General features: G+C 37.1%; 2 protein-coding genes across 2 annotated transcripts in view; one reads left to right on the forward strand and one right to left on the reverse strand.

Annotated features, from left to right (window-relative positions):
* The window catches only part of TRIM23 (tripartite motif containing 23), a 22,505-nt gene extending 6,985 nt beyond the window's left edge, over positions 1-15,520 (forward strand). The window contains exons 2-10 of the mRNA XM_005429295.2: positions 1,549-1,670; positions 2,517-2,795; positions 3,402-3,584; positions 4,115-4,330; positions 5,320-5,454; positions 10,262-10,391; positions 10,509-10,619; positions 12,000-12,124; positions 12,462-15,520. Coding sequence (XP_005429352.1) covers positions 1,549-1,670; positions 2,517-2,795; positions 3,402-3,584; positions 4,115-4,330; positions 5,320-5,454; positions 10,262-10,391; positions 10,509-10,619; positions 12,000-12,124; positions 12,462-12,641 — 1,481 coding nt within the window. The 3' untranslated portion in view covers positions 12,642-15,520. The remainder of the gene's footprint in view (positions 1-1,548; positions 1,671-2,516; positions 2,796-3,401; positions 3,585-4,114; positions 4,331-5,319; positions 5,455-10,261; positions 10,392-10,508; positions 10,620-11,999; positions 12,125-12,461) is intronic.
* A 2,685-nt stretch (positions 15,521-18,205) lies between these two features.
* Positions 18,206-20,772, reverse strand: part of PPWD1 (peptidylprolyl isomerase domain and WD repeat containing 1) — a 13,264-nt gene continuing 10,697 nt past the window's right edge. The window contains 3 exon segments of the mRNA XM_005429296.2: positions 18,206-19,040; positions 19,996-20,178; positions 20,736-20,772. The exon segment at positions 20,736-20,772 is cut by the window's right edge and continues 63 nt beyond it. Of these exon segments, the coding sequence (XP_005429353.1) occupies positions 18,897-19,040; positions 19,996-20,178; positions 20,736-20,772 (364 nt within the window). The 3' untranslated portion in view covers positions 18,206-18,896.

The raw sequence follows: 20,772 nt of genomic DNA on the forward strand, positions 1-20,772 counted from the left end.
TGAGAGAAAACTGTGCTTTTTTTGGAACTGGTCAAAGCACCCTTAAAAGGATAACCCTTGAAGCAGCTCTGTTCCTTGTCCAGTGGTGAGAGCGCTGGGCATGCAAGGAAGAGGTCACCATGGCCCCAAGAAGGACTCCTCTCCTCTTGATGGACTGAAATTGAGTATTTACAGGGTGATGGATGGAGAGTTGAAATTTGGAAGATGTATTGGAAATGTGGTGGGGGGAGGAGGAATGCTTTTTGCGGAGTTTTCATTTTCCAGGTGTGTGTGTGCGCGTGTGTGTGTGTGTTTTTTTTTCTTTTGTAGTTTAGTTAATAAATTTTTTTTCTAAGGTAGAGGCCTGCTTTGCTTATTTCCTGGTCACATCTCACAGCAAACACCAGGGAAGTATATTTTCATGGGGCACTGGCATTGTGCCAGTGTCAAACCATGACAGTCATGTGGACAAACTGAAATGCAGAAGTTTTGTCTGCATATAAGGAAACAGTTTTGACTGCAAGAGGAATCAGGCTCTGCCACATGTTGCCCAGAGAGGCGATAGCATCTCCCTCCTTGGAGATCTTCAGAAGATGCCTGGGTGTGTCCTGGGCACCCAGCTCTAGGTGACCTAGGCAGAGTGATAAAGAGGACCCTCCCAACGTCAACAATTTTGTGGTTTTGTTATAGTTAAAAAGTAGTGATCCACTGCTCAAAAATGATGCTTGATCTCATGAGCCACCTTTTCCTTGCAACAGAGAAAATGTCATTAAATTTATGACAGTTACACTGCAAAAGAGTCAAGGGATGACAATTCCTTGAAGAATTGCCATCTAGCAGAAAACTGCTAGGATTCTCATATGCTATGTGGCCTGTATGGTTACCATTTAGCAGCAGTTATTGGGACGCTGTTCTGATTTTACTTCTCATCTCATTGCTTCATGTTAACTTCTATGAAATAAGGCTCATGCAGGAATGGACATGGATTTCTGCTTTGCTCTAGGGAGTATGAGTGATCTTCCATTTTATCAAATAGTGTAGTACCTTGGATTTTGTTTCTGAATATTGTTTTAACTCTTACTTAGATTTTGCTGGCATGAGATCTACAATTGTTGTTGCATTTTGTGATACAGGTAATAAGGTTTCTCAGTAGGGAATTCTTCATGTCTTCCATTAGTAGGGTAGAAATGTTCACTATACCTCTGAAAACAATAATTTTTATAATACACAGTGTTTGTGTGTTCCTTGTATTCTTTAGTTGTTAGCTATTGCAGATGATTTTACAAGTATTTTCGCTAAGTTTCTCTAATTTTTTAATAATCTTGGCTTCTTTTGATAGGGAAGATCTACATAAATATTAAATAGCTCAATGATCAAAGGAAGGAAGAAGATGGAGTGAGCTTGCAGAAAAACTGCTAGCTGTATCTCTCTTGGTTAATATTAATGTAGTTGATGTGCTCTTAATATTTGTCCGAATCTCAGCTGTGGTTTGTGGAATTTCTCAAAATGATATGTGCTTGAGATTTTTCTTCCTCTCCTCTCCTTTGTTTAACTCTTCATCAAAAATAGGAGATTCTGGTGTCTGGGGATTGAAAAAGAACTTTGCTTTGTTGGAACTCTTGGAACGGTTGCAGAATGGACCTGCTGGGCAGTATGGGACAGCTGAAGAAGGCATTGGTCTGTCTGGAGAGGTACTGAGTTTTAAACAAAAAAAAACCAAAAGAAGCAAGCAAAAAAAGTTCAATTTGCTAGAAGTTATCTCTAAATAGGAAAAAGATTGAAAATCAGTTCTTTGCCAAATGTAATTTCACCAATAATACTGTTCTTTTCTTCCAGTATCTAGTATTAAGGCTTCAATTAATTGTTCATAATTAAATGCTAGTTTGTACTTGACTAAAGCAGAAAATAAACTGGTATTAATAAACATGCATACTATTTCACCCCCCTTTTATGCCTTTAGGATTTTTTGAAAAGATTACTCATTTTGATATATTAGTTTTAGTCATATAAGCACAGTTTTCTGAAACTCCATAGGAATTCTTCCTAAAGACTTCAGCTATTGTCAGTAGTTGCCTTTTATAGTAGTGATATTGTATCATGTAGTACTTCATTACCAAAAATATCTGCTTTTATCATGTCAGTATTAACAGCTGGTGTGCAACATATCTTGCAGTACCATTCTAGATGTAGGTAACTTTCCCAAGTGCTTGTTTGACTGTTGGTGTTTTGTTTTTCTGTAAGTAATTTTCTGGTCTGTAATAACTGCTTTGGAGGAAGTTCCTAGAGGCAGATTTATTTTCTTCTCCAAACCTTTACAGCTTGCACTGAAGCTTCGATTTATAAAATCACTGAACACTTTAAACTTACATTTTCAAAAAGGTTATTGAAAACTTAGAATCAAGTTTCAAAGGAGTCCAAATATTTATTAGTGTATAACTTTTAAAGAAAGCCTGTATTGTTGACAAGTCTTCTGATTTTTCCTCCATTTTTGGGATTAAATGTTAACCACTTGAGTTTTGCCTGGTTTTCGTTGTTAGAGTATCATTCGTTGCGATGAAGATGAAGCCCATGTTGCATCTGTGTATTGCACTGTTTGTGCCACTCACCTGTGTGCAGACTGCTCCCAGCTTACTCATTCTACTAAGACTCTGGCGAAGCACAGGCGTGTACCTCTTGCTGATAAGCCTCACGAGAAGACGATGTGCTCCCAACACCAAGTGCATGCCATTGAGTTTGTTTGTTTAGAAGAGGGCTGTCAGGCGAGTCCTCTCATGTGTTGTGTCTGCAAAGAATATGGGAAGCATCAAGGTCATAAGGTACTGCTAGTAGTGAATTTCTAGTCATGCCAGGGGGTGGCTTGCATAATTATTTATCCAAATAAAGTACAAAAGGTTGTCAAGCAAGGAGGATAGATTCTTGATATGTTCATCCCATTCTTTAGTTTTCCCTTTGTGTCAGACAGTTGCCATGGTAAAATAAAGAAAAAAAAATTCTAAGAGCTCAATGAGTTACTAATGTGAATATATATATGTGAAGAAGGACAGTCTCTTTATCTGCTGCTTTTCTGAAGTTTTCATGACATTGGAAAGCTGTTTTCATAATGCAGACACTACATACACATCACATCTCTGGTACAATCTAACTATTCTTCTTTTTTTGTAATAAATTATGATAAACAGGCAAGTTTTTGTTTACTTGTGTAATTGCTAGATGTATGAGCTAGTTTCAGCATAATCTGTAAGTCCTGACTGTTTTTTTAAATTTGCAAGATGGTTTTAAGTTCTTACTTGGCTTTACTATATGTGTGTGTAAAATATATGCCCATATACTTGCACAAGTATATTAAATATGTAGTAAAATATAAGAGATTATTAAGGAAGATCATTATGATTGATGTTTAATATGTTGCTTTTAATTAATAGCATTCTGTCTTGGAACCAGAAGCAAATCAGATTCGTGCATCCATTTTAGACATGGCTCACTGTATAAGAACTTTCACAGAAGAAATCTCTGATTATTCCAGAAAATTAGTTGGAATTGTTCAGCATATAGAAGGAGGAGAACAAATAGTTGAAGATGGAGTTGGAATGGCCCATACTGAACATGTATGCTTTTAAAAAATTTTTATTTCCCCCACATGCACAGATTATTGACTTTTCTGTAATAACTGGGATAAAGACTTCCTTTTAAAATTATGTGTAGGTTTTAAAGAGCAAGATTTTAAGGTCTTCTATCTAGCAAGTCAGTATTGAGGCTTAGGTCAGCAGATAGATGGGAGCTTGTGTGTCACTATATTTTTAGGCTATATGGAAATGTGGAGGCAGTGGAAAAAGTTATTTGACTCCTAGTGTACAGACTGTATGTTCTCAGGTGGTATAATACTATTGAGGCTTTTTTCCCTGGTCATTTTTAGTGAGGTGTCTATACATGCAAATGAGCTATTTGATTAAAGGAGTAACTTCTAGAAGTGTTTTCAAATTTTTCAGGAAGTCTTATCAGCCCTAGCTGGGACATGAACTGTGATGTAGCCAGACAGATGTGAAAATAAATTAGAATCTGGAATAAAATTTAAAATTTGCTCCTGGAATCAGCTGGTGTCCTTAAACTGTTGGATCTCCTTGCTGCAACACTCTAGGTACCAGGAACTGCAGAGAATGCCCGCTCATGTGTCAGAGCCTATTTTTCTGATCTTCATGAAACCCTTTGTCGTCAGGAAGAAATGGCTCTTAGCGTTGTTGATGCTCATGTGAGAGAGAAGTTGATTTGGCTTAGGCAACAGCAAGAAGATATGACCATTCTCCTGTCACAGGTTTCAACAGCTTGCCTTCACTGTGAAAAGACTTTGCAACAGGTGGGTTGGCAAGTGAGCTGTAACATATGGCAAAATACATGGAAATACAAATTAATTTTAGACTATAAAAAAAGAGATGAAATAGTATCCTGCATTATTTTCTTATAAGATTAAATCAGTCGTGGTCTAACATGTGATATAAGTATGTGTTACAAGGGGGTGTTAGCCAAAGATAGTCAGTCCAAAAGCGTGGAGTCCTCCAGTTACTGGAAACCCTGTGGCATGATTTTTCTGGAGTACTTTCTGATATTTGTGAGGTTAGTGGGAAGGCAAGACAAGACTGAAGAAAAAAAAAAAACCTGCAGAATATATTGGAAAGATTTTACAGTTGCACTTGTAACATTGGTAATTCAACATAAATGCATGAAGAAGGTGGCTGTGTGTAAATTTCTCATTGGTCTCTTATTAATTCAGTGTAATGATAGGGAAAAATAAATAGTATGTGTAGCAAATAGTAAACTGAGTGGGAGAAGCTATTTTGTGAATGTGTTATTCGTACTTTTTTCCAGATTTATTCAGAGCTTTTGTTTGGTTGTGTAGTCAGGTTTAACTGTATAAATGTTCTGAATCCTGAGTGGGGGGATGCTAATATTTTCCTATTAAGTGTGTTGCCGTAAGCTGCAAAACAGTTGTTCTGTTCCATCTGTTTAAATGATATATGAAAAATATAAATGTTCTTTATATGTTACATTGTTATTATTGTTTCTTATAATTTGTATTAATCCTAGGTGGCTCATAAAGAAAGTTTGTCAGTTTTTTTATAAACCTGCAGAACAACTTAGTATCTATTAGTGTTAAGGAAAACTGTTAAGATATTCATATTTGTGTTGCAATTTTAAATAAATCTGTTTTGTAAATGTTAATTTCTTGAAGTAGTGTATTTCTATTTAAATTGCCTTCTTTCTAGCAATGATATTTATATTGTATTTGGGGTATTTTAAAGTAATTACTAAAGGAAAGGCATGCTTTTTCTTTCTTTGTCTGTTTAGGACGACTGCAGAGTAGTGTTGGCCAAACAGGAAATTACAAGATTGCTAGAGACATTACAGAAACAGCAGCAGCAGTTTACAGAACTTGCAGATCATGTACAGCTGGATGCTAGCATACCTGTCACTTTTACAAAGGTATTCTTAATCACATGGAAGTACAGTTATCCACTTTATGAAGTCCCAAATCTAATGTAAAATAAAGCAGGAATAATTGATGTACATTATTATGCTGTATTTTTTGCAACATGTTGAGGCAATTCAGTATCAGTTAGAGCCACATTGTCTTATCACATGATGAATGCAGTCTGGTATTTGAGCAACAAACCACTGTGCTGCTGTAATAAGGGTGGGAAATGTTCTTTTGTCACTGACTGTATCAGTAACTTTGTTAGAACATAAGCTGTTTTCTTTTAAACAAGTTGTATAGCATTTGGGAGTTCTAGAAACATCTGTCTTTGATTATGTACTGGAAACTACTCACCTATTTTAAATTGAATATTACTATTATAACTTTCAGTTTATAATGTTTAAAAATGTATTTCTTTCAGTTAATTAAACAGTCATTTGTTTTACAGTTGCTTGGTATTCACTCATAGCTTAGCTTATACATGATTAATCTTCTAAGTAGGTTTGGGTTTTATTGCTTCAATATAATTTCAGTACCACTTTCATTAAAGGGGATGAAATTATTCAAAGTTTGATAAGGTTACTTCTATTTGGTGTATTTATATGGTATTTATTATTTATAATGCTTTCCTCATAGGAAAGTAAATAAGTTTGAAACTCAAGGAACAAGAAGTACTTTGATATATGGGGTTTTTTTGGTTCTGAATGGATGAAAGAGGGAGAGGATCTATTGTGGCTGAGACAAAAATGTGAATTTAACTGTAGCTGTTGAAACATTTACTGTAAGGAACTGAATGCTACCATAGAGATTCTATGTCAGTTCTTGCAGACTTAGGAAATTAAATTTCTCCAAAATAACTGATTTTGTAACCTCAGTATATTTGAATTTCCATGTTAATGCAGCATTTTGACATCTGCCTGTCTCTTTCCTATTTAGCAGAGACCAGAGCTGGTAGGGCCAAGGAAACGTCTTCTGCAAACCCTCATTATTCCATGAATGAAGCAGTAATCACAATTCACAGATGAAGAATTGCGAGTCAGAGGGGCATTTTGAATGTTTGAAAGCTTTGGCTTTCAGAGCTGTTTATCAGACATGGAAAATTTTGGTTGTGAATTTCTGAGTGTTTGGAAAGAGAATGATAGGAAATAGCTAAGGTGTTACAGGAGGCCTAAAATAGTATTGGGGGACCCAGACGACTTGGTTTTATCTTGTAACAATTTGTATTTTTATGAAGTCTTCTGAAGGTTAATTTCTGAATTTCAAAGGTGCTAAAGCAAGTGTAATTTTTCGCAAAAACAGCAGCAGCCATGAAAAAATAAGGTGAAAGTAATTCCTGCAGCCTCTTTTTGTTTCCTCACATCTGATAAAGCTTAATGTTCTCTTTCTTAACAACGTGTTTTTAGATTACTGTTATGCTGATGGCCACTGTTGTGACTTGCAGTGAGGCTTGTTGTACATATCTGGGCCTGGCAACAGATATCAGGCAGAAATAAAATCTTCAGATAAAAAACTGTAAACTGTTACTATATTACTAGAAAGGTCTCCCTCATGAACTGGCATACAGTGAAGGCTGCATCCATTATAAAATGTAAAAAAGCGTTTCAGACAGTACCAGATCAGAGGAACATTTAATATCAAATGAAAGTTATGGAGGTTTGAGGAGGGGAGGGAGAAGTCCTTTTTATTCTTGAAAACTAGTAAATTTTACCAGTATTTTGTTTCACTGATGACACAAGAAAACAGGCATAGTGCCATTTCCTCTTTCTAAACCAGTTAGGGAAATGCCAGATACAAAGCTCTGAAGGGAGGATTTGGAGAATTCTCCTTGCCCAGTATCATGATCCTAGTTTAATGATAGTTTTCTGTTAAATCAGTGAGTTCTGTTAAATACATTATATATAAGAAATGCATTTGGGCGTCATGAATATGTATCTGTGCGTGTTGCAGAGAGAGAAAACTACTAAGGAAGCAGTGCCTGAGATTGACAGATAAATTCTCATTATGATGTTAAACTAACTTTGGGCAACTAACCCTTACCAACATCAGACTATCAGAGAAGGAAGTGTTCTCTCAGAGGGAAAGCATTTTAAGATACCATTAAGGAAACCTGTACAGAGGGCTTTTGTCTCATCAAATTTCTTAAAAGAGGTCAAGGATAAAAATTGAAGAGATCATAGTTGTGGATTTTTCTTCTGCACTGAGATTTGAGAAAACAAGTTTTAATTAAACAGACATCTAAGGTTACCTGTTTTTAAGTATGCCATCAAGTTATGCACCTGCCAGAAATATAGACACAAAGGGGTTTTATTTGTCATTTTTCAGCAACATTTTACTTAGAGATGTTGATACAATTGACAATGAGAGACTTCTTTCATGTCAGTTTCTAGCTGTGATCGTGAATAGTCCATTATTACTGACTCATATTGCAGATGCCACATACAGTTTTCTAAATAGCAACTTTGCTTGCAATGTTTTTTGAAGTGACAGAACTACTTGTGCAAAAAGTGGAAATTAGGCATTCATCACATTTTGATTCCTTCTGAGAGAATACAAACATGCTGAGAACAACCTGTTTTCATTCTAAACCTTAGAGAAGGCAAACTGCAGCAGGATGGCTAAATTTGACAGCCTCACTCATCTTCATTTCCCTGATGATTGAAGTGGCACTGCCTCTGCCCTCCAGCCATGGGAGCTGTCAGGTGACCAGTACATCTGGTGGTGCTGTGAGAGGATTGGCTCACTGTCAGCAAGCTCTGCCCATAGCCAGGGTACTGCCTCCTGCAAGAAACCTGTGAACTGAGCAGCTCTATCCAGAGCTGCTGCTTTTCCTTCTTCCTTTCACGTGTGGAGAAGAACTGGGGAGATCCACTGCCAGAAACTCGGGATAAAATCAGAACTGAAGTTTGAGTGTGAAAAGAGTGCTGGAGACATGGCATTTTTTAGAATCTTCAGACCCTTCTGCATACTTGTTTTTGTTTTTTCTTTCTCTGCACCTTGTCAAAAATCTGCCCACAAGTTCTTTTCCAGAATGAGATAACCCATTCTGATTATCATGTTGTGTTGCAGTGTTGTCACTGAATTTCAGCTCTGACTACAAATATCTAGAACTTAGACAAAATTTATTAAAAAGCAGTTAAGTCTCAATGTTTTATTTTCCAAATCTCAAATAGTCTTTTGGTTGTGGAGCATATGCCTTGTGTAATAGTAGTACTGAACCTGCTGAGTTTATCCAAGTTCATTTCACAGATTCAAATGAAGTAATTTATTAATTTCATTCTGAAAAGATAGTCTCTGGAGTTCTATGATGAGGACCATCTGGGCACATTTAGGTTTCAAGCAGCAAGCAGACAATTCCATAGGTGAATAATGCATCAAGATCTGCTGATTGAAGAAATGTCACAGTTGGCTTGGGAAATTCATGAGCTGCAAGCTCTTAAGCACAAGGAAGTTATTTAGGACAGTTATCATCACTATATACCTTCTTTATTTCTTATTTCTTATTTTCTTATTTTCTTATTTCATGTCCATCTTTGCCTAGTTTCAGACAGCATATTTGATGAGATGAACCTTTGATCTGGCGTTTACACTTATAGTCATGATGTTGCTGACTTTTGCATTGTGGTTATTGCATAATTATATTTTAAATTTTTTTTTTAGGAAGCAGTTTCTCAAGGTATTTTTATTCTCTTCCAGGATTGTGATAGCAAAAGGTCATTGAATTGTATTGATTATTCTGAAAGTATGCTACTTCTCTGATGACAGAAGGGAGAAAACAGTTGCTTGTCATGATGACAATATATCCAGATACATAGTGGATCCTCTGTGTGTATCTGTGTGTCTAAGGAAAGATAAATAGTTAGATATCTCACATCATGTGATATAGATGTTTAAATGTCCTGCAACACTGTCAACGTGTTGGTCTTTTACCAAGAGATGATGTAGCATTTTTGCACTCAGTAGTATTTCTTCTGTGAGAAGAAATAAGAGGCTGTGCGGAGTAGGCACAGTACTGTCTGGATTTTGCAAGAAAACAAATATACTGCTACATAGTTCTTGTGATTGAAGCCCTGGTGTTTCATCAAGATAGCAGTTCTAAGTACTTCAAAATGTGTTTCAGAAATATATACTAATCTCAGCCTATGTGTTTATTTTAGAATTTATGCTTTGCCATTTGATCATGTTGTCGGTGTCATCTCCTTCAATACTCAATACTCTCAATACTCTCCTTCAAAACAATAGCTTGGTGTAAACTACAAATAGGGAAGTTGATTCTCATTTCTTGTCTCCAAGCAAGACCTGGGGGATTTTGTTTGCTTTTCTCTACTATTTCTGATTACTGGTTAGTGCTAGTAATGTTGTTGTTGCAAAGGATTGGAAGAGGCTTAGGGTGAAGAGGTGAAGCTATGGAACCTCCAGCAAGGAAGTCGTTCTCTAGGTGGAGGCATTAATTAAGTAGGGGAAAAAAAGAGTTTCCTGGTCAGGGAACTCTAATTAATTGTCATAAAAAAATTCTTCACATGGTCTCAGCCAAGAATGATGAAAGAATTTGAAATTTTTTCAAATACAGACATATTGGCTTTCTAAAAGATATGTAGTAACTCAGATCAGGTAAAAATTACAGGTTCACTACAGACATTATTGGATATTTTTGTTTCTATTATTACTGGGTGTGATTGATGATTATGCATTATACTTTTGGAGACTGTCCATTTAGTCACTTTAGAAATGGATACATGTTTTAAACATAAGGGTTTTCTAGATTGAATTTCCAAAACTTGCTGTTGTTATTAATACGTAATATTCTGTTTCTTCCAGGACAACAGGGTACATATTGGACCAAAAATGGAAATTCGGGTTGTTACTTTAGGATTAGATGGAGCTGGCAAAACAACTATTTTGTTTAAGTTAAAGCAAGATGAATTCATGCAGCCAATTCCAACAATAGGTTAGTAGCTACGATTTAAATGTAATGACTTTTCTGAATGTTTGATTTATCTGCTAATTTTCGTTATTTTATGTTCATACAGAGCAGGACTGTAAAACCTAAATCTTTTTATTCCAGGTTTTAATGTTGAAACAGTAGAATACAAGAATTTAAAGTTTACTATATGGGATGTAGGAGGAAAGCACAAATTGAGGCCTTTGTGGAAGCATTATTATCTCAATACGCAAGGTAATACTGATACAGCTCTTAAAATGTATTTTGTCTTCTAGCTTGTGTTTCAAAGCCAGACAGATTATTAATAGAAATAACTTATGACAGTAGAAAGTTGTTCATCTAATGCAAAGTACAGCTGTTAGATTCATGAGCTAATAAATTTTAATCCAATTGGTCAGAATGTCTACTGCATGATAAAGATACATTCTCCATAAATCCATCAGACAGTTCATGGAGCCAAACAAAATTAGAACCTCTGTTAAATTGGTTCTAGCTGACAACAGACAAGGTACAGCGTCCCAAAGTCTGCATAGTGAGAAGCAGTACTTGCCAGGTATGGAATATAAATAGCACTTGAAAATACTCAGGTTTTAGGAGCCTTTAGATAGCAGCTTAAAAAATTCTACCAAGTTCTGTAACTTCTGACTTGCTATTGCAGTGTAGTATCTGATTATAGACTAGATTATTGAGTCTGAAAACATTGACAAACTTAAAATTTGTGTTGTTGTTTTATAAATTCTCCATAGGTTTTTCCCAGTTCAGACAGAAGTTCCTTTTGATTGATTCATTCACAATTATCTAAAATACTTAGGAATTACAAACGCCAGCTCATGTGCTCTGCTTTGTGCCTTATTTCAGCCTTAAAAGCAAACTTCAACATTTTAAATTACTCATATTTTCAAACTTTTAAAAGTTGTGTTTTGGGATTGCTGTTGTCCTCTTAAAACATACTGTGTGAAGTAGCATGGAATCATGCCTGCCCTGGAACTGCATGTTGGAGAGAAAGATAAGCAGTTACCCTGGTACATATCTGCAGTAGGTTATGTTTAGTTTTGGTGTTGGGGTTTTTCTCATTGCAAACCCCTTGATTTTAAATTCTGTCCTCTAACTCTGCCCCCTTGACTCTCCAGTCTTTCTGGCATCTTAGTTACTCTCTAGTGGATAGTAAAATCTAATGCTGCTTTGCTGGGTCCTTGGCCATCTTTTTTGGATTGTGTAGTCTATAGTTAAAGCAAGCTGTGCTGATTTGGCTGAACCTGTGAATATTACAGTCCATTAAGGGAAACTGAGACAGCCATATGGGAGTTAATGGAGTATAAATGGATCAAGAAATGGTTTAAACTGAGATACTTAATCCATGCATAGTAAATCTCGTTTTAGACCTAAGTAGTTAAAATATTATGGCCCTTATATTAGACTAGGGAAAAAAATTGGAGATTTTTTCACTGTTTTAGGATGAATTCTAGACTTCTGTTTAAAATACAGAAATATTGAAGTTGTGTACTGAGGAACTTCACATAGAAAGCTTCTAGAAAAAGGAATGGTGTAAGTTGAAAGCTAATTTTGCACTTTGTATGTGAATGTGTGTAAAACATTTCTCTTCTTCTTTCATAGCGGTGGTGTTTGTTGTTGATAGCAGTCACAGAGACAGGGTCAGTGAAGCATACAGTGAACTTGCAAAATTGTTAACAGAGAAGGAATTGCGGGATGCCTTGCTCTTGATCTTTGCTAATAAACAGGTACTTGTGATTTGGTTTTACTCTCTTTTCCTCAGCTTGTCTATCCTATTCCAACCTTCTGAACCCTCTGCTGTGGGTAGAGAGTGCTAATGTGGAAAGATAAAATGTAGATATTTTCCCTATGTGTAATGCTGGTCAAGTAAGTGTTGGTGGTAAGCGTGCTTAGTAGATTGATCAATCAGGGGTTTTTTTATGATAACAAGTAGTAAATACTTAACTGTTTGATTTGTCTTTTGTGTTTAAAGAGTTGTTATGTGATCTGTAGCTTCAGTCTAATCCAGTGAAATAGCTTCAAATATAATACAGAAGAATAATTGAGTCTTTGATTCTCTTGCAGGATGTAGCAGGTGCTCTTCCAGTGGAAGAAATCACAGAACTGTTGAGTCTCCACAAACTCTGCTGTGGCCGTAGCTGGTATATTCAGGGTTGTGATGCCCGAAGTGGTACAGGACTTTATGAAGGATTGGATTGGCTTTCAAGGCAGCTAGTGGCTGCTGGTGTCCTGGATGTGGCTTAACTTGACGTCAGCTGCAATTTAATGTTGTAGTTTATGGTTTTGTTTTGTTTGCACGATTTAGGGTGTTGGCACCAGGTCTGCCCCCTGAAGAGGGGACTTAATTTAAGTTGGTGGTTGCAAATAAGTATAACCCTTCATCCTAGATTGGATAATTGGTTCAGTAAACTTGTGTCATTGTAGTGATTTTGAAAGTTGATACATCTACATTTAGTGGATAATGGAAGAGTGTTACAAGGATGCCTTGAAATTACTTCTTGAGATATTGTTAAAATTTAATTTTTTTCCCTGATAAAATATGCATTGGATTTCATGTAATAGATGTAATGGGGTTAGAGTAGTTAATTAGAATTATAAAAATTCTGAGTAGTTTAGAAATACTTTCTCATTAAGCTGTTCCAACATCCATCTCAAGTTTATTAGAATAGCCAGCTCTATTAATTAGAGATAAGTGGTGCTACTCTTTAATATCAAAAGAATCCATAAATATAAAGGTGGCATTGAAACTTACTTGCAGCTATACCACGTAAAGAAAATGTTTCCCTTACTATTTATTAACCTCCTTGTTTGTTACAGGAAGGCAGCATAACTGCACAAAGGAAATTCAGAATTGGAGAAAAGTGTTGCAGAGCTAAGGGGCTTTGGCATTACTTAGCCACTTGTTTTATATCTTAGGGGCAGGGGTTAGTTGTGTTTTTCACACTGAATTATTTATGGACATACTATGGTGATACTGAGGTGAAAGTGTTTTGTGCATACTTGGGGATATAATCTGCCTTTAGAGATTAAGTTTATTCCTGAAGAAGTCAAAATAAATTTTAAAAAATGTGCTTTTATGTGCTTTTATGTAGAAGTCATGATTCCAGAATAAGGGAGTGGCCTTAAGATATTCAATAACACAATGTAAAACCACTGAACACTAATTGTAAGTCTTTAGAAGGGTAGGTGGTAAAATGCGATATAAAACTTGCATAATTACATTTTCAGTTTTTACTGTATCTTCTACATGAAATTGTCACCAATGCCTCTATTTTTGAAGATTACTTATTCACAAACCCATGAAATATGGGTGTAGTGCTGTTTAAATTTAGAGAAGGTTGCAATGACCTAGTGATATCTTTTTTTCTGCTGGACCTGCAACTTTGTGAACAATTTTATCTGTCTGGCATGCACACCAGAATCTTCTTCCCTTTTCTCTAAGTCCATGGCCACTGCCAGTTGAAGCAGCTATGGCATGGACTCTCTTCATGTTGGTGGAGAAGCTACAACAACTCTGAGCAGTAGATCAAAATTCTGTATTGTACCTTTTCTTACTGGAGTAGAGGTGAATCAGGAGGACTAGAAAGTGCAAGTGAACACTGTTGTTTCACAGACATGGAGATATTTTTGCCATGCTGAAAAGTGTTTATATGTGAGAGCTCTGAACCTCACCTAGTAAAGAAAGCGTATCCCATTATCTGTGGCTTTGCTTTCATTGTATTATTAGGAATTTTATGGTTTTTTTACTGCTACATACCTTAGGTAAAGCCAAGAATGTGTAAATGAATAATTTACACTTTTCTTTTGGAGGAAGCAGTTAATGTAACTACTTCCTTATTATTACACTTGTAGTATTCTTCTTACTTAAATTTCAGGTAAATTATGTTAAATGCAGCTTCAGATTCAGCAAGTCTAATGACATGAATAATACCTGAAAGAACACTAAGCTTTAAAGTAGTTTAATGTTTGTGAAGTGGTCTTCAATGCCTACACATGTGCAGGTACTGAGACAGAGTATTTAGTCTTTATTTAGACAACCTGATAAAATTGGAAACAGTTTATAATGGAGTGAAAAGTGGGGGGTTTGCACATATCAAACTTAAAATTGTTCTTCCTTCCCAGCCTGTAACTTCTTGCACAGTACACAGTTGGTGGCTGTGATTTGAGCGTCTGCTTAGCCTGTGCTGCAGAGCAACCCCTGGCCTAGTTAGGGCTGACTGTCCCTTCACAGCTCTTTTTGAAATATGAACAAGTTCTGCTAAGTATAGTGGATATCTTTTCCTGTAATATTTTTAACAGAAGACATGCATTCTTTAGAGGAATCCTGATTTAGTTTCATTTTAGCTGGCTTAGTCTTCAGTTACACATGCTGCTCAGTATAGTTCTAATTCAAAATGTTCAAGGTGACTAGTTGGTATTTTATGTAACATTAAATTTGAGAGGAGAGGAAAAATTCTCACTCATGCATATTTTCAAGTACAAGTGATTGCTTGTGACACGTGGAATGCTACCATGAAAGTGTTCTTAAATTGAATTTATTTAAGATGACTTGAAGTAAATGTGAAAGTGTTGCATTTGTCTGTGAACTCTTCAGTGTAGAGTACACTAAGAGGTTTATTCATATTATACATTAATACAACATATAAATGGCTTTAGTTATAAATTTAAGCCTGTTTCATCTCTTTTACTGGACTTTAGTTTTTAGTGTACTGACTTATGGAATATGTAATTGGAATATTTCTTGAACTAGAACTCACTAAAGCATTGCTAACTGTTTAGAAAGACTGAATTAACTTTTCAAATGATCTTGGTGTAATTTTGAAATTGAGTAAATGCAACATCCAGTGACTGTGTTGTAGCTTTCTTAAAGAACCTCATTTCAAAAGTAGTATATCTGTGCTAACTGAACAGTCATGTTTTATCACTGTTTCTGTATTCTATCTTCAAAATTACTGTGGACTATGAGGGTCTGATTCTGAGAGTGTTGAGTAGATGTGGATCTTAGGTAAAGGTTTCTTTAAAGAAAGAGCTCTTTTAGTAGAAGAAATTCGTCAACTGCTGCAATTTGCATTGCTCAGAAAATAATTTCTTTTCAATAAAATATTTAAAACCTTGAGAACTAATTTTAATAAACTTGCCTTTTTGTTTTGTTTTTAAGGTCCTCTGAGAATAGAGATGCACTACATTTAACTTCCTGTGGAATTTTTCTTACTGATCATGTATCTCACAAGATAAACTTCCTGATGGTAGCAGCAACTTTTGTGGAAATATATTTGGTTATCATGCATCATATCTCAATTCATAAATGAAGTTACCAGAACTGTAAACTCCCAAGTCTTTTATGAGTGCAGTGGTGTTAGGTGAACATAAACAGCCATGATCAATGTTAATGTTTATAGAATACATTTAACTAAGCAGCATAGTAATAGGATCCTGTTGAACCACATTCACAACAGCTTGAGAAGTTGTCTGAGCTTTCAGTGTGAGCCTATTGTTTGTGAACAGAGAAAAATGCGTGATGTTTGGAGGCTGTCTTGGGCAAAGTGATCACAAAAGGTTTTCATTCTTGGAGAAGTAAGGATACAGGTCAGGATTTCTGCCACCTTGGACTTTCCGAGGGCAGACTAGGACCTCTTTAGGAAACTAGTTGAGAGAGTCCTGTAGGAGGTAGTCCTTAAGAGCAATGGAAGAGTCCAGGAAGGCAGAAGGAAATCCTAGCAAGAGGTGCAGGAGCAGGGTCTACCCAGGTGCTGAAAGGTGAATTGGTGAGAAAGGAGGTCAGCCTGGCTCAATTGAGAGCTCCGGTTGGAACATGCAGAAAGAAATTTTATAACCTCTGGAAGGAAGGACAGGTAACTCGGGACTACAAGGGTGCTATGAGGTTATGCAGGGAGAAAATCAGAAGGGCCAAAGCCCAGCTAGAACTTGACCTGAATACTGGTGAAAAAGACAACGAAAAATATTTTTCAAATACATCAGCAACAAAATGGCCAGTGAGAATCTCCGTCCTTTATTGTATGCAGAGGGAAGCAGTAACAAAGGATAAAGAAAAGGCTTAATGCTTTCTTGTCTCAGTTTTTAACAGTAAGACCAGTTATCCTCAAGAGTATCAAGTCCCCTGAAGTGGAAGACAGGGATGAGGAGCAAAATGAAGTACTCATAATTCACTAAGAAATGGCTAGTACTTGCTAGACCACTTAGCTGCAAGTCTGTGGGACCAGATGGGATCCACCAAGATTACTGATGAAACTGGTTGGAACAGCTTTAAATAATTTTAAGGCACCCAGAATACACTCCAAATCATTTACCAACAGTCCTGGCTGATGGGGGAGGTGTCTACAAATTGGCAACTGTAATTCCTATCTACAAGAAGGTTCAGAAGATGGATCTAGGAAACTACAGGTCAGCCTAACCTTGGTGCCAGAGATCATGGAGCAGCTCATCCTGAGTGCCATCATGTGTGAAACAGCCAGGGTTTTGGGGCCCAGCCAGCACAGATTTGTGAAATGCAGGTCTTGTTTGACAAATCTGATCCCCTTTCTATGGCAGTGTGACACACTTAGTGGATGAAAGAAGCCTGTGATGTTGTCTGCTTGGACTTTACTAAAGCCCTTGACGCTGTCTCCCCCCGCATTCCCCTGGAGAAACCGGCTGCTCGTGGCTTGGACAGGTGCACAGATCATGGGTTAAAAACTGTCTGGATGGCTGGGCCTGGAGTGTGGTGAATGGAGTTACCTCCAGCTGGTGGCCAGTCACAGGTGCTGGTACCCGGAGCTCAGTACTGGAACCAGCACTGTGTAATAGCTCTGGGTAACTGCTGATCAGGTCCTGGATGACACCAAGCTGGGTGGGAGTGCTGATCTGCTGGAGAGCAGGGAGGCTCTGCAGAGGGACCTGGGCAGGCTGGATCATGGCTGAGGCCAATGGTGTGAGGCTCAACAAGGCCAGTGCTGGGTCCTGCCCTTGAGTCACAACAAGCCCAGGCAGCTCCACAGGCTGGGGCAGAGCGGCTGGGAAGGACCTGGGAGTGCTGGTGACAGCAGCTGAACATGAGCCAGGCTGTGCCCAGGTGGCCAAGAAGGCCAATGGCGTCCTGGCCTGGATCAGTAATGGTGTGGCCAGCAGGAGCAGGGCAGGGATTGTCCCCCTGTGCTGGGCACTGGTGAGGCCACACCCTGAATCCTGTGCCAAGTTCTGGGCTTTTTAATTCAGAAAGGACGTTGAGGTGCTGGTGAAGGGTCTGGAGGACATGTCCTGTGAGGATCAGCTGAGAAGACAAGGAGGGAGAGACCTTACCAATCTCTACAACTGCTTAAAAGGAAGATGTAGCCAGGTGGTTGTTGGCCTCTTCTCCCAGCTAACTGATGATAGGACAGGATAGGACAAGAGGAAATGGCCTCAGATTACCATTGAATATTGGGAAAAGTTTCATCACTGGACTTGAGTCAGGTATTGGAACAGAGCACCCACTGAAGTGGTGGAGGCACCATTCCTGGAAGTGTTCAAAAAACGTCTGGATGTCATACCTGGGGACATTGTTTAATGGTAAAGATGGTGATGTTGCTGGGTTAGTGTTTCACTTACTGACCTTACCAGGTTTTTTCAGCCTTAATGATGCTTTGATTTTGTTCTTTAACTCCATCAGAAACAGCTGATGCAAAGTTTAGCTCAGTTTAAAATAAGTATTTCAGTAGAAGCAGTAATGTTTGTAGGATGTTGGCTAGAAATGAAGCCAGGCAAAAAAGACTGACTAGGCTAAAATAAAGAGAAAGCAAACATGAAAGAAAAAAAATCACTGGAAAAACCAAGCAATTTGCAAAGGACTTTATACAGTGGCATTTTCAGAGTTGATAATTGCTCTTGGAGAGAGATGTGTACACAACTATTTTTAAAGAACAGAGGTAGGTTACATTGTTTGCTTTTCATAGCCAACAGTACAGTAACTTAATCAAATTTTTGATACACGTAAAAAGGATTGAGAAGTTTACTCAACTTAGTATTTTGGCCTTTCCCTTTGTCAAAGATTTCAATACCGTGAAACAGATTAATTACATATGAAAGATGAAAAACATGAAAAAGTTACAAACATTGTCCTGGGATGGGGTGGGGGTTTTTATCTTTAATTTTGCATAGAAGAGATGCAAGAAAGACAGTAGGCTTTGTAAGAAACATGTAGATGTTTTTACTTTAAAATACAAATTTACCAGAAATGCAGAATTAGGGCACTTTAGGTACATTAAAAATAGTAGAACTGGTGATTGCTGTGTCCTGGTATTTGCCATATCACAGAATCACAGAATTTCTAGGCTGGAAGAGACCTTTAAGATCATCGAGTCCAACTCATCTTTTAACACCTCAACTAGATCATGGCACCAAGTGCCAGATCCAGTCTTTTAGGATATCTAGGAACTATCAAAAATGTTTGTTCTTCCTAGGTCCCTTTCTGGGTCCCACATGATCAGTTTTTTTCTGCTTAAGCTGGAACCTTCAATGCCTGCCTTACTTCACTGTTATATTAATGATGCTGATATCCTCATAGGGTTTGTCAGTTTTGGGATTGACTTTGACATTTGAGATTCTCTGAACAACTTCCATTCCTTTAGTAACCCGTCCAAACACACTGTGCTTGTTGTCGAGCCACGGCTGTTTGAAAGCACAGGAGAAAAAGAAAAGCATATTAAAATAGAAAGCAGCATGTAGGTTAGGTACCAAACCAAAAATAAAGTGTACATGGACACATTTTGTGTGTCCAGACTATGGAATCTAACACCCTGTAAATATTAGCATGCAAGGAAATACTAGAATGCAGCTAACACATATGCATTTGAACTTTTCATTGCTTTCCAGAAGTACTACAGAGGTCATGTTCTACCAGCACAGTAGCATTGTATAGATAATTTTAAAGTGCATTCTCAGTTCACAGAAATGTTTCAGTCTCTCTGTTTCATGCTATTTTCACAGAGGAATTTTAAGTGCCAGTACAGAATACTACCCAATTCAATACTCAGACAGTATGCCCAATTTGAATATAGGCCCTCATACAACTTAATAAACCTCAGAACTATTGTAGATAGGGTTTTTTTTTTATATTACTTTGAAGTGCTATAAGAATGCAGTTTTTATAAGCGTTACTTTTAAGGATTTGGTTTCTATATCTTAGATTCACATGTCAAAATTTTTATTGTTGGGTGTGAATTTATACACAGATCAAATGAAAATTTTAAACCTGAACACTGGCTTAGAGAGACATCCTGGCACCATATCCAAACCCCAAACAATCTAAGCAATACCTAGGTTTCCATCAAGTTTAAACCACTATTATAAACATAAGATACTCTAGTAATACATAATTGCAAACATGCCTAAGAATTTTATACCACCTTTACTCCATTTAAAGGCAAAAGGCCTCTTGATCACAAGTGATGGAAAAGTATTTCTATCTTGTAAGGGACAGTTTCAGTGACGCCTATACACTACAGATCATGTGCATCATTTATTTGTAAGTACTAATGTGTTCCTTTTTTAATGAGAAAAAAGTTGATTTTTTACTATCTAGGCAGCCTCTCAGGCCTTAAATTGAGCTTTTAATGTTACTTACAGTTGGCACTACTGTTATAAAAAACTGGGATCCATTGGTATTTGGTCCTGCATTAGCCATGCTGAGTGTATATGGTCTGTCATGTCGTAAAGTTGAATGAAATTCATCTTCAAATTCTCCTCCCCAAATGCTTTCACCTCCCATTCCTGTACCAGTTGGGTCACCAGTCTGAATCATGAAACCCTGCACAGATATTATAAGTTAAGACATTACTGCATAGAATACATAATCATAAGTATTATATGCTAGGCAACTTTTTTTCAAACTTACTTCAAACATTTCCACAAAATGTGTTAAAATATTGTGTATATGGGAGAAAGCATTTAAGGCTTTTTTAAGTGTCTAACAAGTACTTGAGAAAAAGCAAGGTTACTCACTATTCCTGCCAATGAAGAACAGAAACCTGACTATCTCTACCTTTTGCAAATTCTTAGGCTCTATCACTTTATTCTGGTGCGACAGAAATAAAAAGCCTTACAAGAAAGGTCTTCTGACACAAAGCAAAGTTTTAATTCAAGCAGGATAGTAGGACTCATCTTTCAATTTTCAGTTTTCTGCTACCTTATCAGGTGCAGAACAGCTACTACAACTTTAGTAAGTGCTAAAGCTGTTTGGAACATCAGAGCTGTTCAGAATTATAAGGAACTCTAAACGTACTCCAACAATCCTGTGTGCAAAAGCGAAATGGAAGTGTTAACAGAGGACTGACCACCAGAGTACATTACGTAAATTAACAAAACATTAACATGTTACAAGTTACCTTGATGATACGGTGAA

The sequence above is a fragment of the Geospiza fortis genome, unplaced genomic scaffold (assembly GCF_000277835.1).
Source record: "Geospiza fortis unplaced genomic scaffold, GeoFor_1.0 scaffold397, whole genome shotgun sequence".
NCBI lineage: Eukaryota > Metazoa > Chordata > Aves > Passeriformes > Thraupidae > Geospiza > Geospiza fortis.